The sequence below is a fragment of the Aegilops tauschii genome, chromosome 7 (genome assembly GCF_002575655.3).
Source record: "Aegilops tauschii subsp. strangulata cultivar AL8/78 chromosome 7, Aet v6.0, whole genome shotgun sequence".
Lineage (NCBI taxonomy): Eukaryota > Viridiplantae > Streptophyta > Magnoliopsida > Poales > Poaceae > Aegilops > Aegilops tauschii.
Genome location: NC_053041.3, coordinates 478016172 through 478044039, shown reverse-complemented (window position 1 = coordinate 478044039; position 27868 = coordinate 478016172). Strand labels below are relative to the sequence as shown.

Genomic DNA, 27868 nt, shown 5'->3' with positions numbered 1-27868 from the left:
TGAAAACATCTTCCCCATGGAATGAACATCGCCGGAAAACCTAACAGAAATCCAAAAAAATGCAATCAGCAATGTGGAGCCTAGGACTTGAACCCTGGGGCTGATTTCACCGTATACGAAACCTAATGATACGAGCCACGATCAGTTAACCCTGCAATCCTGCAATGTGGTACTTTGCAATACTACCCGCCTGCATTTTTGGAATTCTGGGCTAATCCAAGAAGCCATCAAGACACGAAGAGTTGGTGGATTTAATAGAAGGGAACAAAATAATGAACCCAACCAACAATCCTGGACGGAAGTGATACCATAAGACTACCCACAGTGGGAGTAACATATGTAGTAACATCACATATATCTAGATAAATAGATGATGTGGCAAACAATAAATGAAGAAAGAGAGGCATGTGGTAACATAGCTAGTTACTACTAGTATGAGGTGGTGTTTGGTTCTCTAGTCCTAGGACTTTTTCTAGTCCCTAGGACTTTTTGAAAAAGACTCTTAAGGAGGTGCTTCTAAGGACTTTTAGCAAAAAGTCCCAAAAAAGTCCCCCTGTTTGGTTTGCTAGGGACTTTTAGGGACTTTTTTTAGTCCCAACACAAAAGTCCCTCAAACCAAACACCCCCTGAGTAACATCACACATATCAAAGCAAGATAAGTCTATAGCCTAATAAATAAAGTGTTGTATGTTACCACATATATGTTACTCTCCACTATAGAGATAGTAACATAGAGTAGTAACATGGGCATTGTTACTATTCCATGTTACTACCCATTGTGGCTAGTCTAACTAACACAAATGAACACTACTTCCGCTACAAATCGCTGCTCTGCTTCCGCCGGCTGCACCTCCAACCTGCACGCACAGTCACGCACAACTCACGCATTCCCCCCACTTCCTTTCTTCCCCGACACGGGCACGCACGCACACGGCTGCCCTGCGCCCACACACGCTTCGGCCCTTCCTTCCAAAATCTAAACCCCACTCCGACCGCCCCCCTCCGGCGATGCTGATGCGTCGCCGCCGCCAGGGCCCGGTCCTCCCCCGCCTCCTCTTCTCCGTCCTCCTCCTCGCGTCGGCCGTCGCATTCCTCCCCCGCGCGGCCGGCGATGCGGCCGAGGCGGGCGACGAGGGCCGCGTGGGGGAGGCGGTCGCGGCGGTGGAGCGCGCGGACGCCGCGACCGCGGCCCTTGGGGCGGCCGAGGCCGGCGGGGAGGCGGCGCAGGGCAATGCCACGACCAAGGAGCACAGCCTCGCCGACATGATCGACCGCGCGCTGGAGAAGGAGTTCCCCGACTCGGAGGGTGAACAGGGCGGCGGAGGTGCGTGGATCTGACTCCCACCGTTCTCCCCGCGATCCGCCTCGTTGGCTCCCGTGGCGCGGGGATCTGGTTTTGGCGCGTGTCGGCGGCCGGCCGCCTAGATCTCGCCCCCGGCTGCTGCGCTCTCCTGGGAATTGACCAATCCTGCCTGTTTTTTTGGTGTTTGGTTTGAACTGCCTCCTCCTAATCTCTCCTGCTATGATTTTGCAGAGACGGACCCCGGCAGCTTCAACAACACGGTCGCGGAGAAGCAGGTGATTCATCTGCGCAGTTTTGTTTGTGTGTGGTCGGATTTTCGTTGACAATGATTATGGAACCTGGTTAAAATTTTGCATTATTACGATGTTCATGAAATGGTTGTTCAGGCCTTGCCGACTCTCTAGATTTAGGACATTACTTCATTATATGCGCGCTTTAACTTCTAAATTGGTCTCCTTTTACATGCTGTTTAATTTCATAAATATAACTAGCGTTGATACGACTGAATATGTATTGCATGCGTGGAATAGCATCGATGTCTTGGATGGAGTTGACATTTGGACAGAGGTTACACCATTGATAATGACGAAGCATTCAGTTATCCTTCCATGTATCATTCTGTAGGTTTTGCGCCTGTTGACCAATTATTCAGCCTACTGGCCTTTTGACTTAGTGAAATTAAAGGAGTTGACATTTTCCTAATGCCGACTACAATACCTTGAATGGTGTTTACTGTGCTAGGTTAGATTATGAATCAAAAACTAATATTTGCTTATGGTACCTGACTAACTTTGTGAAACAATTGTTGCGGTGTAAGTTATTACGTACTAATAGAACTCAGTTGAGTTTTGCATAAATCCCCTAGTGCTGTGTTCCAGCTGACAGTCATTTAGTCATTTGATCTTCTACATGATACACCTATGATCTACAGCTACTTCGAGTTGCATCCAACTATCCTATTATATTTCTCAATTCTGTGTTCAGTTACGTTCTCAATTTGTAGATATACCACCCTTCCATTTTGAAGCAAATAATGGTTTTTATGTGGATATAAATTGCAAAAGTTGATGCATTCATTCTTTATATCTCCAGTCGCACTGCACTTGGCTCGTGTTGCTCTTGTTTGTGTAAAAATGCTGGTTATACTTATCTTGTTTTGTACTACCCTGCCAGGGAGTTCTGGAAACTGTGGCCAGAAGAGTAACGAAGAAGAATGAGACCAAAGACAATAAGTATGTTCCTATTATATATTTGACTATTTTTCTGTTTCTCTGTGAAGTGGATTTAAGTATTAAACCTTTATGATTATTTCACAATCAGTAGCAAATACCCCAAGTTTACGTTTTTTCAATCCCCAGCTCATTCCCATTCAAGGAGGTTTTCTTGGATCGGTCAGAGCAAGAGGATGTTCCCACGTTGATTGATCGGAAGGTACAGGCGCTATAATTCATTGCAGATTTTTTTACGCTTTTTTGCTGTGAATGCAATAGTGTTATTTTATTTTACTCTGTTTTACCTGTGTGCTGTATTAACACAACTGCAATTCCAGGATAATGTTTTTATTATATCAAATCGGAAGTCGAAGTACCCTGTACTGCAGCTGGACCTTACGTATGTGACCTAATTATTGCTGAGGATGAGCAAAAATAAAGTATCTGACTTACTCATAACTTGGTTTGTATGTGAATTACTGTAGGTTGATCTCAGATCTTGTTGTCGTTATTGTATCTGCTACATGTGGTGGAATTGCCTTTGCTTGCCTTGGACAACCAGTGAGTGCTTCTTTTGTCTCAAATCTCATTTCTGCCCGATTATGTGTATGGACTATGTAAGACATACATTTCTATATGGCTATTTATAATATACTTAAGATTACGAGTGACCTAAAGAAATTCAAAAAATACTTTGCAGGTCATTACAGGTTATTTGCTTGCAGGTTCTATAATTGGCCCTGGAGGTTTTAGCTTTGTCAACGAACTGGTGCAAGTAGGGTGCTTTTGCTTTGTTGGTTGCTTTTCTTGATGTTTAGTTGTCATTATTCTTATATAAAAAATTGCATGCACTTTTGTCCAACCATTTCACTGCTTCAGCAGACGATCAGATCATGCCTGATATATTATATACAATTAATCTTAAACATAGTAATGAATGTTTACTTTTGACTTGTTTTCATACCCTACCAAGTTTACGAGAACATTTCATAATTAGTATATGTGATTGTGTGTATTTCGCGCAATTAATAATATGATTTCTGCTTTTTCTTCCAGGTTGAGACAGTAGCTCAGTTTGGTGTGATATTTCTCCTTTTTGCTCTAGGACTTGAGTTCTCTACCGCAAAAGTATCCATCTTTGTTTTTTAATACATTTATTAGATATTTGTAGCAATGTCAATATGCAGTTAACTAAATAAATGGTGTTTCAACTTTGTCTCAGCTACGAGCTGTACGTGCAGTTGCCGTTCTTGGAGGATTGCTGCAAATTATACTTTTTATGTTCCTTTGTGGTATTTCTGCCACGGTATGTTTATTTCTTTGCTGCTCATGCTATGATGAAAAATTATTTGAATTGCAATTATTTGCTGCATGAACAAGATTTATTGTTTAGATTCATTTGCATGTTCTACAATTGACATGAAGAGATCACTAGTATATTGCCATTGATGCAATCAAGTTCTACCAATAAATTCACTGGTTCAGTTCTCTAGCTTTTGGCTTTCTGGCATGTGTTTGATACTCCCTCTGTAAAGAAATATAAGATCGTTTTGATATAGTGATCTAAACGATCTTAGATTTCTTTACAGAGGGAGTACAAAATTAAGGTCAGGGTTGTAAAGGCATTGCCTTTGCATTGCCATGTTTTCCAGTCTGCTGTAGGCAGATGGCCGGAGCCTTTTGCCGCTTTATGAGCCTGAGCTTCTCAGATCTGGAGCCTGGAGGAGGGTTAAAGGGTCCTGGTGGTCAAGGCTACTGCTGCCACCCCTCCATGTCACTTCTACTGACTTATTTTGCTGTCGCTTCCTCTGCCTCTCTCCAGCTCTAGCAAGGTCAGCCATCGAGCATTACAGGAGCTGGGGCACAAGGCAAAATATCAGGAGGTAATGTGGTGGCAGCTGGGGAGGGTGGTTGGGGTGTGCAAGAGGAGGTTAAGAAGAAGACACTAGTGTGACAGGGGATGGAGAGTGGATATTGGAGATGCAGGAGAGTGGGAAGGAGAAGTGCAGTGGCTGCCGTGGTAGCCAAATAGAAATTAGGGAATGGGATGAGATATTTGAACTTGGCTTTTGGGATTTGGAGTAGTGTGATGACTATTTAGAGGCCCATATCTCGTCTGTTTCTCACTGATACATGTGTGTCACTGCTTCATTAGGTAATACATCATCTAGCTATCTCCATGGTGGGCCACATGTCATCATGCCGCCCTTTGGTCGCCCAGCTCGCTAGAGTGCCGTGAAAACTTTGTTTATGCTGTTTCTTTCTTTTTTCCTGGCTTTACATATTTCTTTGATTTTCTAATTCTGTCCTCGGAAAGCACATGCCTGGCAGTTCTATTCTATTTTGCTTATTTTCGTTACTGCATTGCAGCTATGTGGGGGTAAAACAAAGGAAGGTGTTTTTGTTGGCGTTCTTCTTTCTATGTCTTCGACAGCAGTGGTAATTTCTAAATATCACTCACACACTCCTTGCTTTTGAACAATGATCTACAATGTTATGTTCCTCATTGGTTCACTGCAGAATGTTAGTTTGTTTTTGGGCTTGTGCTACATATCCTCTCAATGCGTTCTCGCCTTGGTGTAAACAAACTTAGTTCTTGCTGGTTTGTGGTAGAACCATTAACTATACCATACATGATTAATGCCAGAAGGGTTTTCATTTTAGTACACCTAATTTTGCATATGATATCTGACCCTGTATTTAACTGGTCTTCTGAATGTTGTATAAATTGCTATTTGCTCATGCTCATTCTAGATTCATTGCACTCTGCTCAACATTAGTGATTCTTTTTGGTTGCAGGTTTTAAAATTTTTGATGGAAAAAAATAGTATCAATGCGCTTCATGGCCAAGTGACGGTTGGCATACTCGTATTGCAGGTATGTTAGACATACGTTATATCTTGTCTTTTTTTGTGGGATTGAATTTGTAAAGATGCATATTTGCTTGCTTCTGTTTATGAATCGAATGGCTTTCAGTTCCACACAAAAAAGTTGAAAGATACTGAATGATAAAGCCTGGCTCAAGACTTGTGTATTTTACCTGATCTATGTCAGTTGCTATCTATTGACACCCCTTCCTCTCAGGATTGTGCTGTTGGTCTTCTGTTTGCACTTCTTCCAATTTTGAGCGGCGCCTCTGGTCTTCTTCATGGAGTTGCGTCAATGACAAAATCGTAAGTGCCGCGTAAAGCCTGAAAATTTCTAGTGACTAAATATATATTTTTTCCAATATTCTCAGGCTTGTACTATTAATATATCAACAATAAGTATGAAACTGCACAGTAAATTCGTGTAATCTCAATGTCTAATCGGCGGGTGTACTTTACATACCAGTGCCTGCTTGAGTCGAGTGTCAACAAATATGACCTGTCTTGTATCTTGTCACATGACTTATCATACTGTCCTATGTATATTTGGTCTACCTGTACCGTACTTATACAGAAGTTTGCTACAACATAATTAGGTATTGGATAAATTAAAATTTTATTATGACATAAATTTCCAATATTCTCAGGCTTGTGCTATTAATATCGTTCCTGGGAATTCTCTCTATCCTCTCCCGTACTTGTGTGCCTTGGTTTCTTAAGCTGATGATAAGTCTTTCGTCTCAGGTGAGTATACTGTGGGCAAACAGAACATTAATGATGCTTTGAGTTTTCGTTAGAACATTACATTGAAGTTATACTAATGTTCGTTGCTGCATCGTGCAGACAAATGAACTGTACCAGTTGGCAGCAGTTGCATTCTGCCTGTTATTTGCTTGGGTGAGTCTTTTTACAGGCCAAAAGTTTTGCTATTACCTGGACAAAAGTTTTGCTTAATATGAATCCGGTAAAAGAGGGCTGAAAATGCTTAAAATATTGAAAACCAGACAGAACAGTAAAATACAAATATTTTTCTGGGCTTGCCTTTATTTTGACTACAACGTTCAAGATGGATGTGACACATGGATTTTGATGGATATGTAAGCTTATATTCGATCCAACACCATGCCTGCAGTATTTTCCCTCTATTTTGCACAGGCTTCTTCAGTTTTTCTCAATCATATCTTTTGTTATTATTTGTTAATTTACACTTTTTTTAAAAAATTACTTGCATATATATCTTTGATAGTTGTACTCTTCTATCTTGAAATCATCTCTTCTAGGACTATGTCGATATATCTGTTACTTATATGTGGCCTTCCTTCCATGGTGCAGTGCAGTGATAAATTGGGTCTGAGTCTTGAGTTGGGTTCATTTGCAGCTGGCGTTATGATATCGACAACCGATCTTGCTCAACATACTCTTGAACAAGTAATTCCTTGCTAATATCTTGTACACTTTGTTTTTGTGTTGCAAGATTTTTGCATATTTCTCTATAGGGAAGAGGAGCTACCAGCTAGTATTTGCTTTGATCTTTCTTCTACTCACAGCTAGACTCTTGTAGTTAGTAATTCTTTATATGTTCTCTTATTTCAGGTTTGTTCTTTCTGCAGATTGAACCAATTCGAAATCTCTTTGCCGCCCTTTTCCTTGCCAGCATCGGGATGCTAATTAATGTCCATTTTCTGTGGAACCATGTGGATATACTTCTTGCAGCTGTAATTTTGGTGATAACAATAAAGACATTTATTGTCTCTATTGTCGTAAAAGGGTTTGGCTATAACAACAAAACATCTCTTCTTGTAAGTCTTTCTAGTCTCTGTTAGAATGGGCTCCCGTCTGCTATCGCTCATGCAGTCACACTTACCTCGTTTTTTCTACAGGTCGGCATGTCTCTTGCACAAATTGGAGAGTTTGCTTTTGTTCTTCTTAGCCGTGCTTCAAGCATCCATCTGATTGAGGTTATTTCTCTATATATTTGTTCCTCACGTGTTGCGACATTACCCTCGTTGGCTATGCTGCTTTAGTCATAAAGCACATATACGCCTTGGTACTTGTTTCTGAGAGTTGCCACCTCTGGCTTACTTTTGTAGTAGTTTAAGATAGCCAAGCATAATCAATACTAAATGTCTTTTGCTGAGGATTTCAATGTCCTGTAAGTACCGGTGTTCCATTAAGTATGACATTTAAGATGGCCAATCGTAATCTATCTAAATGAAATGAAGCGGTTGATATTTTAACTCTTATTTTGCTCAGCATAGTTTGTTGGCAGTACCTGTCTTGTCTTGTTTGGTCACCGCAAGACCGCTGCTTCTCAATTTAGATCCATCTGTACTTTCATTTGACAGCTATGCTTTTCTTCAGGGCAAGCTGTATCTGCTTCTTCTTGGAACCACAGCGCTTAGCTTGGTATGTACCTAATCGCTTCATTTCTTTTGTAAGCAACATTGTGTTATCTCTGTTGATGGTAGATATCAAATATGTGGTGGAGTCTAAAATGAGAAGATGGTCACTGTGCCCACCGTCTCTACCTTTGATGACATTACGTTGTTATGAGTTATGTATGGTTAACTTACTGCTTTTTGTGCAGGTAACAACACCCCTGCTATTCAAAATGATCCCAGCCGTGGTCCACCTTGGTGTTCTTTTGAGATGGTTTTCCGTCGATAGCAATCAGGTGGAGGTACACGTTCATCTCAACTGAGTTCATCTACCAATCGTTTTATCTGGAAATTTTTGCCAATCAATTCATCGGTTCTTCCATTTCAGTTGGGCCTAAAAGGTGAAGTCCTCCGCATTGATAGCGGAAAGCGCATAAATTTGATAATCCAAGGCCCGCACGACTCATGACACACTTGGCACACCGCAAGCTACTTTTAGTATGGCTTAAGTTAGCGAGCTCTGTAAAGTGTTTCCGCATGTAACGAAGAGTTTATAGCGCGTATGCACGGCCGGGCGGGAGTTGGAAGCAGAAGAAATCAGATCTCGTTCAAAGTGTGTGAGATCGACCCTTCCCCTTAGCGACGACTGGAAATGCAAGGGGAGGATTTCGCCAGCCTTGTGAGCAGTGGATGACGCGGGGCAGTGAGTGCACTGCTCGCGGTGTGATCCCTCTAATGAGGGTTTTCTGTAGTATAAGAATGTAATCTGATTGATTGATTGGTTGGATTAGCGCGATAGGATTTAGGCTTGACCGGTACACCACTGTATTAATTCCACAAAATGTGCAGAACGCCACCTGATCATGAATTTTGCTGTGCAGTGAGTTTGCCATTGTCATTTCCCGGTGTAAGTTCCCATGCCTGCAGTCAGGAAAATCATTTTGTATGTGTCTCAGTTTTTTGTAAGACGCCTGAACTGTAACGTTTGAATGTTGGCCGTTGGATGCTATCTCGGAGCTCTATATCTCTGGGGGCAATTGGCTACCATTGCTATTTCCCGTACTTTGTTGCTGAGAACCACTGAACTACTGCCTCTCGCCTTGTAGTTCTTTTTATGAGCTGGGGTCTCTTGCCTTGTATAGTTGGTTCTGTTAAGCATCTTGTTAGTATTGCCTGTTAGTTAGTTCGTTTGTTTTGTTTCTTTTTTATCTTTTCTTTATTTATTCCTTCTTTTGACTTTTGTTTATATTAAAAAATACATGTTTAAAAACTACTCCCTTTGTTTCTAAATATAAGTCCTTTTAGAAATTTCAATATGGACATTTAAAAAAATGTTCATGATATTTTATACATTATAAAAATTAGTTTGCTTACTTTTGAGAAAATGTTTAGTACCTTTAAAAAATGTATGTAACATTTAAAAAATGTATAAATGTTTCAAAAGTATCTTTTGTGACATTTTCAAAAATGTATACACAACGTAAAATAATGTTCATGTTTTTTTTAAATGGCACCACTCATAAAAAATGTAGGTGGCATTTTACAAAATGTTCACATGTTTCAAAAATATGTTAATGGCATTTAAAAAAAAGTACATACAATGTAAAAATTGCTCGCGTAACTATAAAAAATATTTCATACCATTCAAAATAAGTGTTGAAATGTGTATTTCAAAAATGTTTTACATGTATTCGATAAAGCGTTCAAACAATGTATTTGAAAAAAAAATGTTTGTCATGTATCTAAAAAATGTCCAGCGTGTATAAAAATAATGTTCCACATGAAAAATGTACAACTTGTATTGACATGTATTTATAAAAGAACAAGGAAAGGAAAAGAAAAGGAAAAGGAAAAAAAAGAAAAAAAAGAGAAACATGAAGAAAATCAATAAAGAAATATAGAAAATAGAAGAAAAAAACCCAGTTGAAAGGTTCTAAAATCAGTAAACCGCTTTGATGGGCCATTCCACTAAGGCGAAGGCGCACCAATCACAAGCGAGACAAATAGTCTTCTCGCCCGGGCAAGATGTAGTCCTAACACCTTTATCCATGGAGCACAAATGGGAGGGGCCACCAACCAATTTGATGGAGTAGGCTTCCTTTACCTTTGAGGCTTTGACAACATCCCTTCTGACCAGCCTACCTAATTCTAGGCCACGGTCTAATGACATGTCCGAACTCTATTGAGTCTCTCTTCAATGCTAGCACATGCAACCAAAATTATGGGCACACGACACCAATCCTAGCCGCCACCGTCAAAGTTCTCTCCCACGCCATCACATTGGACCCTCTTTTCCCCATCCGACGACCTCGGCGGCGGCAAAAGGATTGGGGACCCGTTTGTCTGTTTCGGTTCTTCTTCTTAGGTTTTGTTTTCTCGATGACATCGACGAGTTGGCGGCAAAGATTGCGTGCCTGTGCGTTGCAACAAGATATAAATACTCTAGTACGTTACCTAGTGATTTACCCGCACCATATTAATGTGATTGTGTAAATAAATGTTTATCAAATCCTGCCCGTGATTTACCTTATATTTTGATGAGAAGTTTGGAAAGTAAATTAAAACAAAATTGGTTCGAAAGGTAAGTAATTTAAGGTGATTGATTATCATATGAGGAATGTTGGATGAGGCGGGTGGGAAGAAAAGTGAACATGGAACCTTACATTTTTCTTAAGTAGAAATAAAGATATTTCGATGAGAAGTACGGAAAATAAATTAAAAATGAAACATAAAAACTTACATTCTTTTTAAGTAGTAGAGATATTTTTCTTGCAACGCGAGCCCTTTCATTAATGCCCTAAACCCACACGATCACGCGCATCCTTTTGTAAACCCATGTGATCCTTTCCTAAACTCTCGGGATCATGCAAATCCTTTCCTAAAGTCACGCGATCATGCAGATCCTTTTCTAAACATTTTTTAAAACTGCTTTCAAAACAACTAATGTCAAAGGAAGGAAACGAGCTAAAGGGACTTGATACCATCGCCAACAAAAGAAAATTGAACGAGCAAAACTAGAAGGAAATCCTGTCCAGTGAGCTACCCATAGCATACAAATTTGTGGTTAGCTACATCATGTCATACAAATTGGTTTATTTTCTTGTGGTTAGTGAGTCGCCTGCCAACTCCGAAGGGCCTAGGCTCTCCGAGTCCGAAGCAATGCAAGAACTTTTTACATTTTTCCTTCATACGCCATTAGTATGGTTTGTGAGAAAAAATTGTTAATTTACAGGTAGATCCTTGAAAAAAACGTGTCAATATCTTCAGTCGCCAAATGAGATTTTTGTTATCCGCAAGGAATGATGCGCGCTATCTCTTCTCCTCGAACAACTTCAATGTAGAGCTAGAACACCAAGGAGACAAGTTTTTACCATGACATCTTGTTTGTTCTAGAGCAGGCGAAGGGAGTGAAAACAACATCGAGGCAGGCAAGAACCGTCCAAAGACAAAGACTCAGCTATACGACTTTCCGTTCGAAATACGCGTCAGCTGATTCCAGTGATACTTACGGGAGAATGACGGTCGCTTTGTCACACCTCCCTTAAAAGAAAATACAATAGTAAGTATTGAATGACGGCCAGCTGCTAGGTCGCATGGGAGGTTCTCCTATCTAATGTTTCATTCCGTTGCGTAATCAGCTAGCAAAATGTAGGTTCTCTATTCCGTTGATGATCTCACGTTCTCGAAAAATAGAAGACTTTAGTGATCAGAGATGAGAGGAAGAGAATAAGCTGTTTGTTTAATTTGTTAGTGTGAAAAAAGTGGATATATGTGATCAAGTGAACCATTTTTTTTCAGGGGATCATGTGAACTATTTATATTTATGTACCTTTGGTCAGTAGTCTCTATAGTTATTGCTACTGTTTGTGACTTGGTCGTCCTTTTGTAATTTCTCTCAGACTTTGCAACTGTTTCCTTCTTCTCCTATAATGTTCCTATGCAGTTCTCCTGCATGGTTCAAAAAAAGTAGCGTTCCTTTTCAGCAAAACTCTTTGTCAACCGGTTTTTTCCTCCCATCATGTTCCTTCATCAATTTTTTTCCATCCAGCCGGTTTTCTTTGTTTTCACACCACGTCATATTTGACCGCACCTTCCAAATATGCTGCTCAATCATATTAATTTACTTACCTTTTACAACACCACATGAACTTCACATTAATTACCTATCTTTTTCAATAACGTGGAATTACGCCATTCGATTTATACCATATTTCACCGCACCTTCCCGTACACCGCTCAATAATACTCCCTCCGTCCCAAAATTCTTGTCTTAGATTCGTCTAGATGCGGATGTATCTAATACTAAAACGTGACTTGATGCATCCGTATTTAGACAAATCTAAAACAAGAATTTTGAGACGGAGGGAGTATTAGTTTACTTACTATGCATGACCCACGCTACCAAATTACTGAGATAAAAAATATTCACCACGTGGCAACGCACGGGCGCACACGTAGTTGGGTAATGAAATATTTAAACCTGCAGTCTAAATTTATAGATTAAGTAAATTCGCTACAACATATCCCAAAAATTACATCCAGATCCGTAGATTATTAATGACCTCAAAGGTGATTTACAGCGACAGTGAACCTTCTCAGTTTCAATTTCTTGACGGCGGTGGCGACACATCTTCTAGGTCCATGTATGGAGGCGATTAGCGACTAACGTGATTGAGCACATCATTTATTTTGCTCCAGGCGGCACAACCCTAGGTTACTAATTGTCTCTACAAGCTGCATGTCAATGGGTTTTAGCTTGCGTATTGGAGGTTCCCGGCGACACACTCCGGTGATTATATGTCTCTTGCTCGGTTCAAGGGTTAAGTTTGCTCGACATGGCTTAAGATGGCATCTAGCGACTCAACCTCTACTTGATGCGTGTGTTACGTCCTTGTTTGAGGTAACCTTTGTGACAAGCCTAAATTAACTCAACGTGGGTGGTCTAGATTCTTGGTAACATGGGATGGGTGGAGATGACGGGCATCCCTACTACTGCTCAACAACACGTGCTGCGCGGACATCTCTAGTATTAAGGGGAGTTGAGGACTGTGTTAAGAGGGAGAGAGGGATTGATAGAATAGTTGTTTTTATTGCTTGAATCTCGTGGGCATATATATGGGAGTACATGGTCATCTTGGAGTATAAGGTAAGCCAGAATATTTCCTAGTCTATCCTATGTTTCCAATCAAAACAATATACTCAACATCCCCCCGCAGTCACAATAGTAGCAACGCAGACGATGAGACTTGTTGAGGATATAGACCTTAGAGTCACTCGCCAGGAGGGGCCGGGTTACTCATATGGTCATTGCCAGAAGCCCGGCGCCAAGCTTAAAGACGGTGGGCCAAAGATGGGTTTAAGACCCGGATATGGCTTAAGGCCCGTAGTTACAATCATTATTATGGTAGAACTTGTAGTGTAAGGCAAGAATAGTTGAGAGTCCGAGCCGGACACTCTTATGAGCCGGCCGGGACTCTGAGAGCTGCAGGGCGTCAGCCTCCCTATATAAAGGGACGACCCGGCAGCAGTTTAAGGGCGACAACAATCTCATCGAGAGCCGGGCATAGCAGTTTAGCTCCCTGGTGATCGTAACCCTAATCAATACCACCTCAAACTGGACGTAGGCTTTTACCTTCACCGTAAGGGGCCGAACCAGTATAAACCCTCGTGTTCCTTGTCCCGCATTAACCCCTTCAAGCTTCCTAGTTGCGATGGCTCCACGACTAAGTCCTAGCTCGAGGACATCTGCCGTGACAATTCCACGACAGTTGGCGCCCACCGTGGGGCCAGCGCACGGTGGATTTGAGTTCTTGAGGGGCAGCTTCGAAGGGCTCAAGGGATACGCTGTGGGCCGGATGACCAAGAGTCGTCGCGGCAAGCTCTACATCGACGATGCAAACTGGGGCCCCGACGCCGGCTCAATTGAGTACGGGTACCGGGTCCCCTTCGGCGGAATTCATGTTTTCATTGGCAAGATTGGTGAGCCGGACCCTGAGCCGGGTCTCTGCGCCGATCTCATCGAGACGGCTCAGCGTGCGCGACCCGCCCGGGCCCGGCCTGCCTTAAGGCATGCTTCTGACGGCGAGTCGGCCACCGATGAGTCAAACTCGTTATACCAACTTCAAGATGGCAAGCTCATGGGTTGTTCCGAGGGTGACAGTATTCCGGACCTATTTGAGCTGCCAAGTCAGGTTGGAGTTTTTATGGCTGGTGCGCAGCCTGTTCAGAACCCCGCTGCTGGAGCGGGAAACCCGGTGCCTTCTCCGGCTCAGGTGCTGATGGATCTCACGGACAAGATGACGGCCCTGCTAACCGCCACGGTTGACCCGGCAGATCAAGCTCAGCACGATGCAGAGGTGGCACAGTTAAAATTGGATCTAATGAAAGCTAAAGAGGATCTTGCAGCGGAAGGGATCAGGCTGACTGCGGAGAGGGCAGCTCTCGATGCCCAAACTCAGCTAATCCAGGCGCAGTCCTTCCAACTCACGATGGATCAGAACGCGGCCAATGAGGTCATAAGAAGGAGGCATCAAAAGACCCAATCTCGACTCCCTCCGGTTTACGATCCACGCAATCTCTTCAACACGCCAGGTGCAGGATCTAGTAACCCGCCAGGGGTCATAGCGCCCGGGTCTGGACCCCTTATTCAGCCACGAGTGATGGGGCCTCACCAGGTGCCCCCTGCCCCGCCTCAGTACGTGCCAATACCCCCGGGTCATTATAATAACCCGCTGGAGAACATGGTCGCTGCGGCAGCACGGCTGGCGGCTCTCCCAGTTGATGGAGACTCTCCGACGGCTATTGAAACCCGCCGGGTCAGGGAACTCCTTCAGACAGCACTGGCGCAGCAAGAGGCGTACTCCTACAGCCGGGATAGGATCCACTCGACCCCTCGTCCGGGCCAGAGCCCGAGTTACAGCCGGCACATGGTCTCAGCAACCGGCTCAAGTAACGTCCGACGCCATGACCCGCCCCCTGGCCACGGCCCGGTTCATAATGGAGCCTTTCACGCAGCAGACCAGGACAGAGCACGGCAAGAGGCGGAGCAAGTGCCTCAATTGACGGCTTACCAGACCCCCCCGGCTTATCCGACGACTTCCGTTGACGTGGGCATCCCCACCAGGACTGGGGGCGTCCCTTGTTTAGTACCAGCTATCCGCAATGAGCGTCTACCCAAGGACTTCAAAGGCCCTAGGAAGGTGCCTAATTACACAGCAGACTTACAGCCTGCAGCCTGGATCGAGAGTTATGAGATGGCTATGGAGCTGCTGGAGGTCAGTGAGGCGGCCATGGCTAAGTATTTCACCATGATGTTAGATGGGACTGCCCGCACTTGGTTGAAAGGGCTACCACCGAATTCCATTGGGTCTTGGGCTGAGCTGAAAGCCCGGTTCATCCAAAACTTCAAAGATACCTGTAGGCAGTCTATGTCAATCGTGGATTTGACTAACTGTAAGCAGCAGGAGGGTGAGTCTACGACACATTGGGTTCGCCGGGTTAAGGAGATCATACACTCGTCAGACAAGATGGATGCCGGCTCAGCGGTTTTAATGCTGGAGCAGAATTGTCGTTTTGTGCCCCTGAAGATGAAACTCGGGCGGCTTAAACGCGACTGCAGTGATATGGGTACACTAATGGCAGCTCTTGTCAAGTACGCCGACTCTGATGGTACCAAGGATCCCCCTTCAGATGATGAAAGGAGATGGAAGGGAAAGAAGAACGGCAATGGCAAGGGTCCTCAGTTTAACCCGGGGAACCAAGGAGGAGGCAAGCGCAAGGCCGATGGCAGCCTAGAGTTTGTAGCCAACGCCAGCTCACAAGGTAATAACCAGCGACGCAAGGGGAGGCCCCCTCCCCGAGGTGGCGGGTCAGGTCCGACGCTGGAGCAGCTGTTGAATGAACCTTGTCCAAGGCATGGCTCTAGAGAGAAGCCAGCGACTCACCTGTGGAAGGATTGTGCGATCATGAAGGCCTTTAAGAATTACAATGGCCCGGGCGGCGGCTCAGGCGCCGTCGGCTTTCATGGCCCAGGCGGCGGCTCAAATTCCGGTCCTCAGAACGGTCACGGGGGCTTTAATCAACAGTCTGGCCAGGGTCATCAGCAGCAGCAGGGGGTTATCAGACCAATCCAAAGCAGCTCAGCGGTGGACAGTATCATGTGTTTACCACCAGTCTGTGTAAGCGAGATCAGAAGCTTCATAAGAGGGCAGTGAATGCTGTTGAGCCGGCGATCCCACGCTACTTGCGGTGGTCTGAGCAGCCTATAGTGTGGAGTAGGGAGGATCACCCTCCCCGGGTGGATAACCCGGGCCACTTGGCCTTAGTGGTGGCTCCTCAAGTGGGAGGATATAAGTTCACAAAGGTGCTCATGGATGGAGGCAGCAGCATCAACATCCTCTATTATGAGACTTTTCGCCGTATGGGGTTGGTTGATAAGAACCTTAGCCAGTCAAACACTATCTTCCATGGTGTGGTACCTGGTAAATCGGCTTATCCAGTCGGCAAGATCGAATTGGAAGTGGCCTTTGGTGATGAGAACAACTACAGGGTGGAGAAATTGACCTTTGAGGTGGTCAAGATAAGAAGTCCATACCATGCTATATTTGGACGGCCGGCTTACGCCAAGTTCATGGCACGGCCGTGTTATGTGTACTTGCAGCTCAAGATGCCGGGTCACAATGGGACCATTACGGTTCACGGCAGTCGGAAAGTGGCTCTGGAGTGTGAGGAAGGCGATGCGGCTTATGCAGAATCTGTGTGTGCTACAGAGGAGTTGAAGTTTTACAAAGACAATGTTGACCCAACAGATATGACCTCTCTGAAAAAGCCAACTACAGAACAAGAGCCGGCAATGAAATTTAAATCGGCTGATGAAACTAAACTTGTTGATTTTGTTCCAGGTGACTCATCTCAGCAGTTTAGCATCAGTGCAAATCTGGATCCAAAATAGGAAAGCGCGCTCATCGAGTTCATCCGTGAGAATAGGGACATCTTCGCATGGAAAACTTCTGACATGCCAGGTGTACCTAGAGAACTCGCTGAGCATACTCTCAATGTTGATCCGAAATTTAAGCCGGTCAGGCAGTTTCTTCGGCGGTTTAATGAAGAGAGGCGGAAAGCTATTGGTGAAGAGGTGGCCCGGCTCTTGGCGGCCGGGTTTATCGTTGAAGTCTTTCACCCAGAGTGGTTAGCTAACCCGGTGCTCGTACTCAAGAAGAACGGCACTTGGCGGATGTGTGTGGATTACACGGACTTAAACAAGGCGTGTCCGGCTGATCCTTTTGCCCTCCCCCGTATTGATCAAATCATTGATGCTACGGCAGGTTGTGCACGCTTAAGTTTCTTGGATGCTTACTCCGGATATCATCAGATTAAGATGGCAGTTAAGGACCAGGAGAAGACGGTGTTCATCACTCCCTTTGGAGCCTTCTGCTATGTGTCTATGCCTTTTGGACTCAAGTGTGCACAGGCGACTTACCAGCGTTGTGTACAGAACTGTCTTCATAAACAGATTGGGCGCAATGTTCACGCTTATGTGGACGATATTGTGGTTAAGTCCATAAAAGAGGAAACCCTGATAGATGATTTAAGGGAAACCTTTGATAATCTCCGGGTCTACAAGATGATGCTTAACCCAGCCAAGTGTGTCTTTGGTGTTCCTGCAGGCAAACTCTTGAGTTTTTTGGTTTCTGACAGAGGCATTGAAGCTAACCCGGAGAAGATCAAGGCCATCACCTCCCTGGCTAAGCCGGCATGTATAAATGACGTTCAGCGTTTGGCGGGTCGCATCGCTGCTTTAAGCCGGTTTATAAGCCGTTTGGGTGAGAAGGCCATGCCATTATATCAGTTGATGAAGAAAACTGATAACTTTGTCTGGAATGATGCAGCTAATACCGCTTTTGAGGATTTGAAGAAGCAGCTGGCAGAGCCCCCAGTCCTTGCTGCTCCGGTTGATAAGGAGCCCTTATTACTATATGTGGCGGCAAACGCACGAGCCGTCAGTGTGGCTATTGTGGTGGAGCGCAAGGAGGAGGGTAAGGAACATCTGGTTCAACGGCCGGTTTATTATGTCAGCGAAGTGCTCATTGAGTCCAAGCAGCGGTATCCGCATTGGCAGAAGCTTGTTTACGGTGTGTTCATGGCAAGCCGGAAACTTAAGCATTATTTCCAGGGTCATCCCATCACTGTGGTCAGTTCTGCCCCTCTTGGTGATATCATTCAAAACAGAGAGGCCACAGGGAGAATTGCTAAGTGGGCTATAGAACTTGGACCTCATGGTCTCAAATATGTGCCACGCACTGCTGTTAAGTCTCAGGCCTTGGTGGATTTCATCAATGATTGGACAGAGTCACAAGTGCCCGAGCAAAAGCCGGATAACACGTATTGGACTATTCACTTCGATGGGTCCAGACAGTTGGAGGGCTCGGGGGGCTGGCGTTGTATTGGCTTCCCCTAAAGGTGACAAGTTCCATTATGTGCTACAGTTGATGTTTCCTTGCACTAACAATGCGGCTGAGTACGAGGCCTTGCTCCACGGTCTTCGGATGGCTAAGGAGATGAGCTTGAGCCGGGTAAGGTGCTTTGGTGACTCAGACTTGGTGGCTCAACAAGTATCAGGCAAATGGGATTCTAAGGACCCTCTCATGGCGGCTTATCGCCGCGAAGTTGATGCGATTGCTGGGCACTTTCAGGGCTACCAAGTAGAGCACATTGATCGCAGGAAGAACGAGGCGGCTGATGCTCTAAGCCGGCTAGGCTCTCAGCGAAAGCTGGTGCCGCCTAACACCTTCCTGGACGTCCTGTATAGCCCTTCGGTTACGTTGCCTACGGAGGAAGACTTGGCTGTCCCTGACCCGGAGGCACGACTGGTGGCGGCTCTCCATATCATACCAGACTGGACAATGCCATATCTGGCTTACATGACCCGGGGTGAGTTGCCTGAGGATGAAACTTTGGCCAGGCAAATAACTCGGCGGGCTAAGTCAATGATTGTTATCGATGGCGAGTTGCATCATCGCAGTGTTACAGGAGCATTTCAGCGTTGTGTCTCCCATGAGGAAGGTCAAGAGATCTTGCGTGAGATCCATGAAGGGGATTGTGGCCATCACGCCGGCTCAAAGTCCCTTGTGGCCAAGGCTTTTCGTCATGGTTTTTATTGGTTGACGGCTCATGCTGATGCAGAGGACTTGGTCAGTAAATGTGATGGTTGCCAGAGGTTCTCACGACGGGCTCATGTGCCGGCTCAGGAGCTGAGGATGATCCCAATCACTTGACCCTTTGCGGTCTGGGGGCTTGATATGGTTGGGCCTTTTAAAAGGTCCAAGGATAAGAAGACCCACCTCTTGGTGGCAGTTGATAAATTCACAAAGTGGGTGGAAGCTGAGCCAGTTAGCAAGTGCGATGCAGCCACGGCGGTTCAATTTATGAAAAAGGTGATTTTCCGCTTTGGCTTTCCGCACAGCATTATAACTGACAATGGCACCAATCTCTCCAAAGGCGCCATGGAAGATTTTTGTCAACGCGAGCATATCCGACTTGATGTTTCCTCAGTGGCTCATCCTCAATCCAACGGTCAAGCTGAGAGAGCTAATCAGGAGATTCTGAAAGGTATCAAGCCCCGGCTTTTGGTCCCTTTGCAACGGACGCCGGGTTGTTGGGTGGAGGAGTTGCCCTCCGTGTTATGGAGCATCAACACTACTCCTAACAGGTCTACAGGCTTCACGCCTTTCTTCATGGTTTATGGAGCAGAAGCAATCCTCCCCAGTGACATCCGTCATGACTCACCTCGAGTGGCGGCTTATGTTGAGGCGGATAATGAACTGGCGCGACAAGATGCTCTTGACCTATTGGACAAACAGCGTGATGTGGCAGCAGCTCGATCAGCGATTTACCAGCAAGACCTGCGCCGTTACCATAGCCGCCGGGTTAAATCCCGGGTCTTCCAGGAAGGCAATCTCGTGCTCCGGCTCATCCAGGATCAAACAGATGCACACAAGTTATCCCCGCCTTGGGAAGGGCCCTTTGTGGTCAGCAAGAACTTGCACAACGGGTCATATTACCTCATTGACATTCGGGAGCACAAAGATTCACGTAAGTCGGAGGAGGAGACCCGTCGGCCGTGGAACATAGCTCAGCTTCGGCCTTACTACACTTGAGCCACCGGCTCTCGTGGTGTACATATTTCTCTCAGCCATGTATATATTATGATAAGCAATAAAGCAGGACCTCTGTCCTTTTTTCTCCTCCAAATATGCACGTGTTGTTCTTATTGCAAGATTACATGGTGACTTAAAGGAGGATCCGGTTTATGATCGTATTCGAATCTAGCCGTAAGCAGTAAAGTCACTTGGGGGCTTCCTGTTCAAACATGGGTCGTATTCGAACCAAAGAGAACATAGCTGTCGATACCCATTTGATTGGCAAAGCGCCGAGCTCATTGGGAGGTTACCTTTGGTCATATTTGAATCATAGTTTAACCCCTCTGAGAACCGACGTGGATCGTATTCGAATCAGCGTTGTTAAACAATTCTTAAAATCACTTGGGGGCTTCCTGTTCAAAATGGGTCGTATTCGAACCAAAGAGAACATAGCTGTCGGTACCCTCTTGATTGGCATCGCCACACCCACTGGGGGCTATATGATCGTATCCGAATCTTAGCTTAACCCCTTTGGGCCGGGTCTCTGGTCGTATTCGAACCGGAAGCCCCTAAGTTCTTCTGCTTTATCACAAGTTTACTCTGATTATGTCAAGATGTGTACGGCCGGGTCTCACTTTGCCGGCTTAACTTTGGTTTACAGTGTTAGTTGAACACCATGGGTGTTATTAAGACAAGTAAATCGGAGTTAAGATACCAACCTTGTTACCCGGGTTATCTAAACCGGAAGTATGCTTACAGGCCGCTAAGTGTGTTATTACGGCTGTGTTAAGGATATAATTGAGGACCAGTATTTTTTGATTCATATTCCGGGTTATCTATCCAAAACACCTGATTCTCAGGGCGGTAAGCCGCCTCGCGACTTGTGATTTGCCTTTCTATGCAGGTTACCTAAAGGCACCTCTTTGAGGTTGAGAAAAACAAAGGGATGATTATGACCCGGAGAAACATCAAAGAGACAACTTCAAAAGACCTTGGCATTCAATACGTGCACGATGGCACGGCAGAGATAAACTGTTGCACCTACTCTATTACAAAACTCATCAAGTCTAAAAAGGGTGGAGCATTGTTTGGTAACCGCCAGCCGAGTTACGATGCCCGCTGAGTTGAAGTCTCCGGCTCGTTCCTATCCTCTCCTCCGGCTGATCCCAAGACCCGGAAGGTTGATGACTTCCAGTCGATGCCGCTGAGAGCTTCGAATTGGGCTTCCTCGTCAATTAACCCGGCCGGGTCAATCTCTGGGGCGAAAGTGTGCTGACGAGCCGGCGGGATCAAGTTGAGGGCTTCATAGCGAGGGGTTGGAATCCTCTGATTCTCCGCATCATAACCCGGCTGGTACTTGGTCAAATCTGTGTCGTTCCCGATAAGGGTGGCCACCGGGCGTACCGCCTTCACGCAAGCCGCGAAGTCCTTCTGATCGAAAGCTGAGCCGTCTTCCTTCAGGCTTGGATAGCCAAGGGCGATGTCCGCCGGGTCTAACTCCGGCAGGAATGCCTTGGCCCGGCTCAGCGCGGCGATCGCTCCGACCCTCGCAGAGGCCCGTCGCAGCTCTTGGATCCGCTGAGGCAGAATGGCGAGCCGGCGCAGGACTTCTGCCAGGTGAGTCGGTACCTCGTTGGATAGGGCCACCACAGCTAAGGCACGCTGTGACCCGGTGTAGAGCTGCTCCACCAGGGTATACACGGCCTTTAGCTTGGTGACCACGCTCTGGTTGAGGTTGGCACTTCTGGGACCTGTTTAACAGAATCAGATAAGCCGGCGACAAGGATGAATCATGAGATATAAACATTCTAAACTTGATGAAAGCCGGTGAGGCGACTTACCGAAGATGGCGGCCACCATTTGGGAAACCTGGCGCTTTAGGCCGGAGAGCTCGGCGGTCTTCTCAGAGAGAGCCTTCTCCGCCTGTTCCGCCCGGGTCACCAGTGCGGCCTTCTCTTCGGCCCAGGCTTTCCGCTCAGCATCAAATTCTGTCTTCAGCTTCTCTTGAGCGGCGATGCTGGATACAAACTTGGCGTTTGCCTTCCGGGTCTCCATCTCCCGCGTCTTCAGCCGGCTCTTGAGATCCGCAAGGTCCGCCTCTAGCTTCTTGCCAACAGCCTGCATACATTTCCGGGTTATTAACAGTCATTATATAAGTCCCAAGCGTTTTCCAAGCAAAGACACTTGGCACTTGGGGGCTAATGCATATTGAACGTATCTATCTACATACTGCCGGCTCAATTGAGTAAGCCGGAACCTAAGTCTACAACATATTCACTCATAAGTCGTCGACTTGGGGGCTATCATGGCAAAGGTAACTATGCAGTAAGTAAGAGGACAGCAGAATGATACCTCAGATTTTTGCTGGATCTGGTTCACCATGGCGACCTCTGCGTCCTGGCTCTTGTGCACTTGGCTGATGTAGCCAGAGACGAGCTCTCCAATGCTCAAGTTGGTGTAGTCGGAGAGGTCCAGGTTCACCCAGTGGGGCGGCAGCAACTCCCCCTTAGCGGAGCACTTGGCCAGCACGGTAGGTCTCCCCGGCTCAACGAACTCCGTCCGGGTGATTACCACATCCGGGTCGTCTGCTGGTGGAGCTGAGCCGGAGGCCTCCGGGTTAATAGAAGCTTCGGTTGTTGCCTTGGTAGTCGGGGCAGTGGCCTCAGGTGCCGTGTCCATTGGAGTGGTGGCTTCGGGGGCGGAGGCAGCTGACGGTTCTTGAGCCGTCACCTCCGGTTCAGGCAAATCCGGCACTCCGGCTGACTTGGTCTTCTTCGCTCTTTTGGTGAGCTTTGCCTGGGCGCTGAAAGGACAGAAACGTTAAGCACAAAAAGAGTAAGTACAGACAAATATAATATGAGATGGTTGTCATTACCCGGGCGCGGTCTTGAAAGTCGGAAGACTCGACTGCATAGAGTCGCCCGAAGAGGGGGAGGTCTCCTGATAATTGGAGTCAGAGGAATTGAGTGGCTGACGGATAACACCCGCCAATGGATGAAAAGGGTACAAGTGGGAAATAACCTCAGTTCGGCGCTTCCTTGTTACATCGGGTAACCCGGCGGAGAGGTCGGTGTCCTTGTTGGTCCGGGTATGACGCCGGCTTTCATGAACCTGTCGCTTCAAAATAAATTGAGGGTCTTGATAAGCTAAAGGATGTGAAAAGCTTACTTTCCGGGTTACCCTTCGGACTTTCAGCTGTGGCAAGGGCTCCGAGTCAGAGGAAAGTGACATTACCTCTTCAACCACCGGGTTACTGGTGCCGGTGTCATCCTGTCAAAGAGCAAGTATTGATAAGGCGGACAGCAAACAAACAGTGAATATAGCAAGGACTTAAAAGACTCAGGGGTTACCTCTGACTCGGAGCTGTCGCTTAATTGCATCAGCCCGGAGGCAGTAGGCCTACTCCCTTCCTTGCGAGGGGCGGTTTTCTTAGCGGCTTTCTTCGCCTTCCTGGCCTTCTTGGCCGCCTCATGGTCATATTTGACCCGCCAGAACTTATCATCAGCCTGAAAAATACAATGATGAATTCTTCAAATGGTTCAGATGAAGGTTACATGCAGAAGTAGATAAAAAGTTAAAGTCGGCGGCTTACCGCTGGGGCTGGGTTGGTCTTGCAGAAGGGAGCTAGCCCAGTCCTTCCGCAGTCTGCCAGGCTCTCGTTTAACAGAGCCTTGGTCATCTCCTCTGCGACGTCTTCTGGAAGATCATTGCGGCTGTGTCTCTGAGGGTCATCCTTTCGTCCTGTGTACTCGCACATTAAGCCGGGGCGGCGGCTCAATGGGATCACCCGCCATGAGATCCAGACCCGGACCAGGTCGATTCCGTTCAGACCATTGCCCAGGAGAGCCTTGATCTTGTTGATAGTGGGGAGCAGAGGCTGGCGCTCCGCTTGAGTCAGCTTGTCCGACAGTGGGTGAGTCGGCTCCAGACGTGTTGGGCGAAAGCCGGGCAGCGGGCTTTCATCAGCCGGGGACGTATCTTGGCAGTAGAACCAAGTCATGTTCCAGTCCTTTGGGTGGCTCGGCGGCTCTGCGTAAGGGAAAAGGCAGTCCCTACGCCGCTGGATGGAGATACCACCTAACTCCAGACTTGGCCCATTGGCGCACTCATTCTGACGGTTTAAATAAAAAAGCTCTCTGAAGAGCAGCAAACTAGGGTCTTCTCCAAGGTAAACCTCGCAGAAGACTTGAAAATTGCAGATGTTGGACACTGAGTTGGGTCCTATATCTTGAGGCCGCAAGTCGAAGAAGTTGAGCACGTCCCTAAAAAACTTTGAGCCGGGCGGTGCGAAGCCCCGGCTCATGTGATCCGCAAAAATCACTACCTCCCCATCCTTTGGCTGTGGCCTCTCTTCTGACGGGTCAGGGGCATGGTAGGACATGATGTCTTTCTTGGGCAGATATCCCGACTTAACAAAATCAGCTAGGGTCTCGTTGGTCACATTGGACCTCATCTAGTTGCAAGTAATGGGAGCTTTGGGAGGCATGGTGAAAGTCGGCAGTCTATGACAAAAAGGAAAAACGTCCGGGTTAATTATAAGCCGGAGGAGATCTACAGTTCAAAACTAAGGTGGCGGCTTATGAAGGGGACTAATGGTATATACTCAGGTACAGTGGGTTATTTAAGCCGCAGGGGCATTCAGAATAAATTGATTATCTACGGCCTTATCACAGCTAAGCCGGAGGATTCTACGAAGCATGGTTTTTCTTTTAAGCCGGAAGATTCTACGGCGCGTGGTTTCTTTCATCCGGAAATGTAAACCGCCGAGATTCACTGACTACAGTTTTTACTAAGTGTGGTAAAACAGGTTTCACACATTGCAGTAACTTTTTTGGATCGAAATGGTCGGACAAAAGAAAAATTTCTAGACCTAGAAACAGAAGCGAGGGAGTTCTTGGGCCCGAACAAAGTTCCTATGCAGTAAAAAGAGAGCTGCTTGCATGTAAAATGGGTGCTAAATAGTCGCCGCACTAGTTCTATGCAGATCTAAGATCAAACAGGGGCAGTAACTATGAGAACTACCGGAACTTGCGGGCAATGGCGACGAACACGAAGAACGCGGACGAATCCTACGGCAGATCTACTCTACAGGACAAGCAGGACTTACAAGAGCTGGAGAGTCGCGGAGGTCGCCGCATTTCTCTGGTCAGATCAGGGTGATGCAGCGGCCTGAGCTGGTGACGACGAGGAGACCCGCGGCGGCGACGGCGGCGGAGCTCGAGCAACACGGGACAGTGAGAGGAAGAAGACGACAGAGGAAGGAGCGTGAGAAGAGCCCGTCGGGCCGACCTATTTATAAGGCGAGCTCGTAAAGCGGGCGCGAGAATCAAGGAGACCGTGGCATGGTTATCTCCCCACGCAGTGCCTCGATTTTCGGGATGACAGTAAAGGAAAAGATCCGTTGCGGATCTGGCGGAGTAAAAACGGACTTAATGGAAGATGACGTCACGGCGGATTATCCGGAGTCCAGAGGATGACATCACGCCGGGTTATGGCCTTCACATGAATGGTAAGCCGGAGATTTTTTCTGTCGAAGGAGTTGAAGATTGACATGAGCCGGCTCAAATCAATCTGGGGCCTAATGTTGAGGATATAGACCTTAGAGTCACCCGCCAGGAGGGGCCGGGTTACTCATATAGTCATTGCCAGAAGCCCGGCGCCAAGCTTAAAGACGGTGGGCCAAAGATGGGCTTAAGACCCGGATATGGCTTAAGGCCCGTAGTTACAATCATTATTATGGTAGAACTTGTAGTGTAAGGCAAGAATAGTTGAGAGTCCGAGCCGGACACTCTTATGAGCCGGCCGGGACTCTGAGAGCTGCAGGGCGTCAGCCTCCCTATATAAAGGGACGACCCGGCAGCAGTTTAAGGGCGACAACAATCTCATCGAGAGCCGGGCATAGCAGTTTAGCTCCCTGGTGATCGTAACCCTAATCAATACCACCTCAAACTGGACGTAGGCTTTTACCTTCACCGTAAGGGGCCGAACCAGTATAAACCCTCGTGTTCCTTGTCCCGCATTAACCCCTTCAAGCTTCCTAGTTGCGATGGCTCCACGACTAAGTCCTAGCTCGAGGACATCTGCCGTGACAATTCCACGACAAGACTGGAGAATAATCTGAAGGCAAGCCGACAGACAACCCCCATAGTCGAACGGTCGACGCATTGCGGAAGTTGTGGCTGGAGTGGAAACCGACAAGGTTGCTCAAGCAAGGCGGTAGCCCTTTGTGCCATTGTCGATGTAGCCGAGAGCGTAGGTGGTGTAGCCTTCATCAAGGTTGCCATGTGAAGAACGCCATGGTCGATGTCGAGTCGGGGTAACTGGTGTCGAGGAAGTCGCCGTGGAGCCGCGGGCGCAAGGAGGCGCCGAGTTAGTCATGGGCGCAGTGGTGTCGAAGTAGTGGTGCACCGGGAAGAAGATGATCTTGACGAGGCGTCGCGCCGGGTTTGCCAAACCCAGGGAGACGTCGTAGACGAAGGCACGCGTCGGTGTTGCCAGAACCGGGCATGCGCAGACGGACGAAGACGAAGTTGATGAAGCGTCGCGCCAGGCTTGCCAGGCCCAGGGACACGTCGTGGACAAAGGCACGCATCGGTCTTGCTAGCACCAGACATGCATAGACAGGGACCTGCACGAGCTGTACGCCATGTCGGAGAAGTCGGAGGGGCTAGCAGAGAAGAACTCGACGATGATTGCGGCATCCATCGGCACGCGGCCGATGTCACCAACAGTGGTCAGAGTAGACGAAGTGGTCGGGGTAGATGACGGCGGTGCTGGCGATAGGCGGGTGCTGGACGAAGACGAAGGAGGTGGACGGGCGGCGGCTATGGGGGTAGCGGCGGCGGCCTGACGACAGCAGCGGTGGCTAGGATAGAAGCGCGGCGGCAATGCTCGAAGTGTTGGAAAACGTAGCATGCAATTTCAAAAAAAAAATTCCTACGCTCACACAAGATCTATCTAGGAGATGCATAGCAACGAAAAGGGAAGAGTGTGTCTACGTACCCTCGTAGACCGAAAATGGAAGCGTTTGACAACGCGGTTGATGTAGTCGAACTTCTTCTTGTCCCGACCAATCAAGCACCGAACGTATGGCACCTCCGAGTTCTGCACACGTTCAGCTCGATGATGTCTCTCGTACTCTTGATCCAGCAAAGTGTCGAGGAATAGTTTCGTCAGCACGACGGCATGGTGACGGTGATGGTGAAGTGATCCATGCAGGACTTCGCCTAAGCACCGCGGAGATATGACCGAGGGTGTAATCTGTGGAGGGAGGTGCCGCACATGGTTAACAGATGTTACTATCTCCTCCCCCCTTCATATATATAGGTGGGAGGGAGAGGGAGTAGCCAAGGGGGCGCCCAAGTAGGAGGAATCCTACTTGGGGCCCTAGTCCTATTCGCGCCCCCTTACCATAATTTCCGTAGGGGGAAGGGAGGAGGGAAGGAAGGGGAGGCCGAATCCCACCCCTTCCTTCCTCTCTTCCCCTCTTTCCTTCCCCTCCAGGTTCGGCCTATATGGGGGGCGCAGCAGCCCATGCTAGCTGCTGCGTTTCCCGTCTTGGCCCATTAGGCCCATATCTTTGCCGGGGGTGCCCGGAACCCCTTTCCGGTGACCCGATATGTACCCGGTACCCCCAGAACATTTTCGGTGTCCGAATACCATCGTCCTATATATCAGTCTTTACCTCTCGACCATTTTGAGACTCCTCGTCATGTCCGTGATCTCATCCGAGACTCCGAACAACATTCGGTCACCAAATCACATAACTCATATAATACAAAATCGTCATCGGACGTTAAGCGTGCGGACCCTACGGGTTCGAGAACTATGTAGACATGACCGAGACACCTCTCCGGTCAATAACCAACCGCGGAACCTGGATGCTCATATTGGTTCCCACATATTCTACGAAGATCTTTATCGGTCGTACCGTAATGACAACATACGTCATTCCCTTTGTCATCGGTATGTT

The 27868-nt window shown here is 47.0% G+C and overlaps 1 protein-coding gene across 2 annotated transcripts; it reads left to right on the top strand.

Annotated features, from left to right (window-relative positions):
- The first annotated feature begins 858 nt into the window (after positions 1-858).
- Positions 859-8844, top strand: LOC109750433 (K(+) efflux antiporter 6). 2 transcript variants are annotated; one of them, XM_020309389.4, is made up of 20 exons: positions 859-1324; positions 1535-1578; positions 2477-2535; positions 2662-2734; positions 2853-2914; positions 3000-3075; positions 3215-3289; positions 3571-3642; positions 3737-3820; positions 4885-4953; positions 5314-5391; positions 5599-5687; positions 6029-6125; positions 6225-6278; positions 6714-6809; positions 6992-7180; positions 7262-7339; positions 7743-7787; positions 7969-8055; positions 8148-8844. In XM_020309389.4, exons 1-20 carry the CDS (start codon positions 1009-1011, stop codon positions 8226-8228), a joined length of 1824 nt encoding a protein of 607 aa, XP_020164978.1. In that variant the 5' UTR covers positions 859-1008; the 3' UTR covers positions 8229-8844. The 2 variants fall into 2 exon arrangements, with proteins under 2 accessions (XP_020164978.1, XP_020164977.1); XM_020309388.4 differs by having other exon boundaries at positions 7969-8061.
- Positions 8845-27868: the final 19024 nt, after the last annotated feature.